The following is a 7,414-nucleotide window of genomic DNA, read 5'->3' on the forward strand; positions in this document are numbered from 1 at the left end:
AACTAAGGCAAGGAAGAGGGCCTTACGATTAATTAAAATATCTATTGAACGCAAACATTGCCCGTCCCGGGCGAAGATGCTTACTCTATTTTTAACCAGAGATACTGTACCATATGCCTCGTATGTCAGTAGTTTAATCTTCATCCCAGTTAGGGTTTTGGCCCGGTGGCTTGGGACCACCAGCCTGTCTGGCGACAATAATCTGGTCCACGCTGAGAATTGTTCGTGCAGACTCAGAACCCAGCCGGATGGCCCACGACTTGGAAACAAGAAGGTCAAGAATCTCCTCCTCCACGGCATCGATGGTTCCAGATGGGGATGAGGCAAGAACATCAACTCCAGTGGTCCAGTTGGGATCCTCTTCTTCAGAGCTCTCTTCCTCTTCCTCGTCATCCTCCTCCTCCTCCTCCGATTCCTTAGCTGTCTCTTGGTGAGCGGTATACAACCTAGAGAGAACTTCAGTGGCATTGAGGCCGGCTGATTCAGCAAGGGTTCGTGGGATGACCTCAAAGGCTTCAGCATACTTTCTAATGGCATGCTGGGCAAGTCCAGGGGTTCTATCGGCAAACTGAGTGAGCCGTTCAATCAGCTGCATCTCTGTAGCCCCGGCTCCAGGTACCAACCGTGGGTCCTTAGCCACAGCCTTCACTGCATTCACGCCGTCATCAATGGCGCGCTCAACATCTTCCAGGTAGTTTTGTGTTGCTCCTCGAAGAATGATAGTAGAGGTGCGACTAACAGATCCGGCATCTTCTTGTCTGAAAATCGTTACACGATCACCCCCAATCTCCATAGTCTCAACAACATCAACATTTCCCATCTCATCTGGCATAGGGGCACCAAGGCGGGCCAGGGGGGTGGCTCCGATGACACGGCATAATCTGCGTAGTTCAAACTTGGACATAACCTTTATCACAAGAATATTGAATCGGTTTAGGTAGTGAAGGGCCAGTTCTCCAACAGTGGAGCCAGCGACGACAACGCGGAGGCCTGAATCATAAAGTTCCTTAATAGCAGCTTCAAGGCGACTCTCTTCTCCTTTTGTGAAGTCAAGCATTTCCTTTGCATTGTGTAGAAGGACTGTTCCCTTGGTTTCTGTTTGGGATATATCGATCGGGCAGCTGAAGACACCAACTTTCGCTTTCTTGGCCTTCTTAATGGAGCCTTCTGGTTCACGGGCGAAGACCATACCCTTAACAACACGCGATTGTTCCAGACTTCCTCCCATAATTTTGACCACACGGACGTTGTCGACATTAAAGTTAGCGGGATTCTTTGGGAGAACGCCCAAAACGGCCTCGGCCACCAGCGGGGCAAGGATTTCCTCAGACCCAGACTGCTTGCTTCCAATAACCGTCTTTAGGGCCTTCCCGAGCTCAGGGGCAGAGCGCATTTCCTTTAATCTATCCACTTCGAGTTCTATGTAGTAGAAATTGTAGCGTTAGCAAACAGGCAGCCGGCATGTCCAAGGCGGGAAGGATCATAGAGAACAGTAAACAACAGATGTCCATGCCCGAGGAGGAACCTGCAGAGCTTACCTTCTAGAGTACTGAGAGCAAAACCCTGTGCAATCTCGTACCCCTGAACGATATCACTCGTCTTCAACCCCATCCGTAGGAGATCCTCCGCCTTTCGTAGAAGCTCGCCAGCGAGGATAATAACCATATTTGTAGCATCTCCCATCTCCGCCTCTTGCTGCTGACTGGCCATAACCAGGAGTTTAGCAGCAGGGTGGACGACATCCAGCTCTCGCAGGATTGTGGCAGCATCAGATGTAAGAATCATCTTCTGCAAGTGGTTGATAACAATCTTATTCCGGCCATGAGGCCCAAGAGAGGTCTGGACAGTCTGGGCAATGGCTCTGCATGCCTCGATATTTCGAATAACCGCGCCATCTTCGGAGTCGTGGCTATATAAACAGTTAGTGGGCATGCTACCTAACGCACATATCCAGCCAAAGCTCGCAAACAAAAATAAAATAAAATAAAATGAGAATTCAAAAGACTGAAGCGAAAGTACCTCTGATAGCCCTGCTTGAACAGGCCAGCATTGGGCGCCTTGGGAATCGTCAACGACATCGCTCGTGGTGTCTCTGGTGTCAAGCCGTTGGGATGCTGCTTCGTCCTGTCTGTCTCTCTGTCTGCTGCTGGCTGGCTGGCTGGCTTGCCCCCCTCGTCCCTCTTTTTTGATGCTTTTTCGCCGGTCGCCCTCCTAAGCTCCGTCTGGGAAAGTTTGCACTGTTTGGCCAGGCTGATGACATAAGCAGGAAAAAGGCCCAACAACTTTCTGCGGCCGAAACAAACTGAACGACCTCAACAAGTCCTCTGTGCTGCCTTCTATTGACCATCTCCAATCTCCCCGTTGCTGCCTGCTGCTCGTCCACACAGCAGTATCCAATCGTCAATTGAGATGTTCTCGAGACTTATCCGGGCCCGTGGCGTCGCCCAAGTTGGCAGACAGCCCTCGACACAGCTGTTTCGCCGCTCTGTGACCACCGACGCTGCCTCCGCCCACGCGGAGGATATTCCAGTCGTACGCATCCCAGGGTTGCCAATTGAGCGGATACATGCTAGTAGAAAGAGTGCTGACCATTAATTTGCGGGATTGCAGGAAGATGACAAGCCCTTCTCAGTCAAGCTCTCCGACGAGAGTTTCGAGACTTACGAGCTCGACCCTCCTCCATACACCTTGAAGACAACCAAGAAGGAGCTCAAGCAGATGTACTACGACATGGTATCGATAAGGTAAAGATGCATCAGCTCTCCTTGTGCGCTAAGTATGGGGCATGTCTAACCTTTAACTTCTTTCCCCAGACGTATGGAGATGGCCGCGGATCGACTTTACAAGGAGAAGAAGATCCGGGGATTCTGCCACTTGTCAACTGGCCAGGAAGCCGTCGCTACTGGTATTGAGCACGCCATTACCCCAGATGACAAGCTCATTACTGCCTACCGATGCCACGGATTTGCCATGATGCGCGGTGGCACCGTGCGCTCGATTATCGGCGAGCTGCTTGGTCGCCGTGAGGGAATTGCCTACGGAAAGGGAGGATCTATGCATATGTTTGCTAAGAACTTCTTTGGTGGTAACGGAATCGTCGGTGCTCAGGTACCCGTTGGCGCTGGCCTTGCCTTTGCTCAGCAGTACAACGGCGAAGCAAATACCACCATCTGTCTGTACGGTGATGGAGCATCCAACCAGGGCCAAGTTTTCGAAGCTTTCAACATGGCTAAGCTATGGAACCTCCCCGTCATATTTGGCTGCGAGAGTACGTTTCAGATTGTGTTTTATCCTTTTCTTGGTATGTTGTGTTGTGGCCGTATTAACACTTTTGACTTATAGACAACAAATACGGAATGGGAACCGCTGCCAACCGCTCTTCCGCTCTAACCGACTACTACAAGAGAGGACAGTATATTCCCGGTATCAAGATCAACGGAATGGACGTTCTTGCCATCAAGGCTGCCGTCCAGTATGGCCGTGAGTACACCGTCAGCGGTCAGGGTCCTCTAGTCTTCGAATACGTCACCTACAGATACGGTGGTCACTCCATGTCTGACCCCGGCACCACCTACCGTACTCGTGAAGAAATCCAGCGCATGCGCAGCACCAATGACCCCATTGCAGGACTCAAGCAGAAGCTGCTTGACTGGAACATCACCTCCGAAGAGGAGCTCAAGGCCATTGACAAGGACGCCAGATCGATGGTTGACGAAGAAGTTGCTATTGCCGAGAAGATGCCTGTTCCAGATGCTACTTCGCGTATCTTGTTCGAAGACATCTACGTCCGTGGCAGTGAGCCCAAATGGATGCGTGGCCGCACCGCTGATGAGACCTTCTACTACTAAATTACGCACCTTCGCGCCCTCACACAGAGATTTCTTCCGCCTTCTTTCCTACTCCTCAATTCCCTTCCCCGACCTTTTCTCTTTACGCATTGGGTTGTCGTGGCTCATCCGGCCTTCCCTTTGTGCTGTAACACTGGTTCTTTTCTTTTTACGTGTGTAATTTAGATTCAAAATAGCGCCCTACGGACCTTTCCCCGTCTTCATCCTCACCATCCAACCACCCCTTTCCCACTTCTCTATGCCCCCGTTTTTACATCTTCCTCCACCACCATGATATATACACCTACCATCTCATTACCGTGTACTTTTTTGATCCTTGACTACCACATAGCTACTCAAATGGGGATTAGAGCAGGAACAAATGCTGAATTAGATCCTTCATTGATCGCTCTTCATATCTATTTGAATCCTAATCCTAAGCCTGTCCCATCCAGACCAACCAAGCCGCCAGCCGAACCACTCGCTAACAATTAACTAACGTTCCGACAAACAACAAGAGGGTTAAGAATAAAGAGAAGAAACGATGGTAGAATTGGGCCATGGAACTAAATTTCTCTGGTCCAATCTTCCCCATCTGAGCCCGTTCCAATTCCAGTTCCAATATACAAGAGGAAAAAATGATATAGAAGGGAAAAATAAGGTAAGCAAGGGGGAAAGGAAGCAGGAAGCAGAAAGCAGAAAGCTAGCAAGAAAACAAGGTCTAATATCGTCCCCCAATTTGGCACACGATCGCAATCGCGGAGAGCAGTGGTGTGTAGATTTATAGGTACAGTTATCCATCATGATTTTTCATGGCGTTAGAATGAAAAAAACAAGTATGGAAGCAGAGAGGAAACGGTCGCTAGAAGAACGAGACAAAGCAATTTGATCGTAAGATGTCGAAAGGGGTGAGGAACGGCGAGGAGGAGAGAAGAGAAAAAGAGAGAGATAAAAAAAAACAAAGATGAAATCCTAAGGCAAACCAAAGTCCTTCCAAAGAAATGTAAACCAGACCGTTGAAAGAGAAAAAAATGAAATACGATGATAAGATAAATAGCCCCTTTAATGTATAACAGCAGAGATAGAAAAAAAGATCCCGATGAGTATATGGCATATAGATGCAAATAGGAGGAAGGAAAGTGTAGGATGAGAGCGATAGGGGTGGAAGAGAGTAGAGCAGCAAAGCAAAAGGAAACGCCCAGTCCAAGCGGTAAGTAAAACCCAGTTTTTTTATTGAGGTATAAGCGTAGAAAGAGCCACATTCCATATGCAAAAGACAGGGTGATGGGCGAATACCAATATCACCAGGTGACCAAAAAAAAAAATAATATAGAAAAAAAATAAGAACGATATAAAAATTGGCATAGAGGGGAACTCAGTCAAATCATTTCATGAAGCGCTGGTCATTCAACAGGCTGAGAATCATCTCTTGCGTTCGCTGCACTGAAGTAATTTTTTCTTCGAGTTGCGAGCGTTCCTTCTCCAACTGCTCACGAAACTCCGCCCGTAGCTCAGTGCGGATCTGGTCTATGGTTGAGACCGATATGGACTGGGCCACGGCAGATGCAGCGGCAGAGACATCAGCCATATAAACATCTGTTAGGTTGCCGTTAGCAGTAGAGGCTCCGCTGACGCCGGTGACAGGTACGCCCGGGTTAGCTGGATTGGAGCCACGAGCACCAGGGCCGCTTTGATGAGGGTGGTGCTGTTGGTGGGTATCAGTTATAGAGACAGAGACGGGGACAGAAGGGGAATTGAAAGGTCGGCGGGTGGAAGAGTTTTCAGCAGCAGACATTAGCATGGCGGTGGAAGGAGAGAGGTTTGGATTTCGAGATATAGCTGCCTTGGGGGTATTGTTAAGACGTGAGATGGCTTTCAGGGTGGCTGCGGAGACATTATTGGGATCCGCCTGTGGAGAGGACGAGGAAGGATTGCTAGCCGTGGGCGCGAGGAGGTCGGGGGTGCCAGCATTAACAGGGTGGGCATGAGGGTGTTCTGCACCATTGTTGGTAGGAGTGCCATTGAACATGGTTCCAAATCCCATGGGCAATTGTATCTCAGCTTGCTGCTGCTGGGGGGTATGCTGTTGTGACTGCTGTTGTGTAGCTGGAGGTGGTTGAGGAGTAGGGGGTTGGTGATTCTGGGTATCGAGGTTTGCAGGATCAACTGCCATGGACTTCCTTTTTCGACCTCTCTTGCCTTGCTTTGCACTTATTCTTTCTGTCTCTTGTTGCTGAAACCGTCTCCAGACCGGGACCCAGGCATCTACGGCGGCACTCCAAGCGGCGTCTGCCTGGTCGTCCCCGCGTTTCCCACCCATGCCGTTTAAAAACTTGATGCGTTGCTGTGTGACGAATTCGACTTTCCGGCGGACGCTGTGCCATGAATATGGATGACCCTCTATCCGGTTGAATTCCAGAGTTATAGCCATCCACCATTCACAAAGCTTGTTACGCTCGCCAAAAGTGTCTGCGTGACGATTACATATTTCGAATAAAGCGGTTTCTTCGCGAGTGGTAAGGCGTTTACCATGTTTCCGCGGTGCATTGCCTTCAAGAACTGCTATTTCGGCATCGTTTTCTTCTTGTGAAACGGTTGCGGGTACTGGAACGGGTACAGGGCGCTCCCAAGCCGGCTGGGAGGCTGAAGACTGTTGTGACGGTTGAGGTTGTGCTTGTTGCTGTTGTTGCTGTTGCTGCTGTTGCTGCTGTTGTTGCTGCTGAGCTGCCGCTGCCGCGGCCGCTGCTTGTTGTTGCTGAGGTTGGGGGGCGGGCGTTTGGGTATGTCTTTGTTGCTGCTGATGTTTTCGTTTTTGGCTCTGGTGCTGCGCCTGCGCATGTGCATGTTGCTGTAAGCTGTGTTGCTGCTGAGCTTGCTGCTGGTCTTGGTGATGTTTTTGCTGGGGGGTGGGTTGGGTTTGCGGTGTTTGGTGTTGGTGTTGTTGTTGTTGCTGCTGCTGCTGCTGCTGCTGAGCCTGAGCCTGAGCCTGCTGCTGCTGTTGAACTTGTTGTTGTTGGTGTCTCTGCCGCTGATGGTGGTTTTGAAGATGTTGGTGCTGGAGATGTTGTTGCGGTAATTGGTGAGGATGCTGCTGAGACTGTGGCTGTGGATGTTGTTGCTGGGAGAGAGAGTGAGTCAACTGGTGTGAGTGTTGACGAGATAGAGCCTGTTGCTGTTGTTGTTGTTGATGGTGCTGTTGCTGTTGCTGCTGCTGAGTCTGCGGAAGAGTTTGATGAGGTTGTTTCTGCTGCGGGATATGATGCTGCTGTTGTTGCTGCTGCCGCCGTCGAGCAGCAGCCTGATGTTGCCCATGTCCGTCATGCGGTCCCCGTACGCCCGATAAATGAACCTCCTGCCCATGCAACACAACCTTCCCGTCCGCGTCTTGGTCCGTAAACGGGTTCTCCCTCAGGCTGGGGCTCTCGGACGTCGTCACGTCTCCACCACTATGTGGGTGCGGCTGTTGCTGCTGCTGTTGCTGGTGGTGCTGATGGTGCTGACTCGGATGATGATGCTGTTGTTGCTGCTGCGGCTGAGGTGTCGGTACCGGCTCGTGGTGCGGCGTAGGGATGGGATAGTTAACGGCA

At 50.5% G+C, this 7,414-nt stretch overlaps 4 protein-coding genes across 4 annotated transcripts; 2 read left to right on the plus strand and 2 right to left on the minus strand.

Moving 5' to 3' along the window:
* Positions 1 to 133: 133 nt before the first annotated feature.
* Positions 134 to 2,347, minus strand: TRV_06040 (uncharacterized protein; the record flags this gene model as incomplete). The annotated part of the gene is made up of 4 exons (XM_003019892.1): positions 134 to 1,419; positions 1,539 to 1,909; positions 2,020 to 2,250; positions 2,304 to 2,347. 4 exons carry the CDS (start codon positions 2,345 to 2,347, stop codon positions 134 to 136), a joined length of 1,932 nt encoding a protein of 643 aa, XP_003019938.1.
* A 62-nt stretch (positions 2,348 to 2,409) lies between these two features.
* Positions 2,410 to 3,848, plus strand: TRV_06041 (pyruvate dehydrogenase E1 component alpha subunit, putative; the record flags this gene model as incomplete). The annotated part of the gene is made up of 4 exons (XM_003019893.1): positions 2,410 to 2,532; positions 2,611 to 2,744; positions 2,814 to 3,301; positions 3,343 to 3,848. 4 exons carry the CDS (start codon positions 2,410 to 2,412, stop codon positions 3,846 to 3,848), a joined length of 1,251 nt encoding a protein of 416 aa, XP_003019939.1.
* A 1,363-nt stretch (positions 3,849 to 5,211) lies between these two features.
* Positions 5,212 to 6,258, minus strand: TRV_06042 (uncharacterized protein; the record flags this gene model as incomplete). The annotated part of the gene is made up of 1 exon (XM_003019894.1): positions 5,212 to 6,258. The coding sequence occupies one exon, from the start codon at positions 6,256 to 6,258 to the stop codon at positions 5,212 to 5,214; it is 1,047 nt and encodes a 348-aa protein (XP_003019940.1).
* Positions 6,259 to 6,357: 99 nt separating this feature from the next.
* On the plus strand, positions 6,358 to 7,364 carry TRV_06043 (uncharacterized protein; the record flags this gene model as incomplete). The annotated part of the gene is made up of 3 exons (XM_003019895.1): positions 6,358 to 6,402; positions 6,447 to 7,215; positions 7,240 to 7,364. Coding segments are annotated over 3 exons (939 nt in total), but the record flags the coding sequence as incomplete, so codon positions are not given.
* Between the last annotated feature and the right edge of the window lie 50 nt (positions 7,365 to 7,414).

Source organism: Trichophyton verrucosum (genome assembly GCF_000151505.1).
Source record: "Trichophyton verrucosum HKI 0517 chromosome Unknown contig00659_1.f1.exp, whole genome shotgun sequence".
Taxonomy (NCBI): Eukaryota; Fungi; Ascomycota; class Eurotiomycetes; order Onygenales; family Arthrodermataceae; genus Trichophyton; species Trichophyton verrucosum.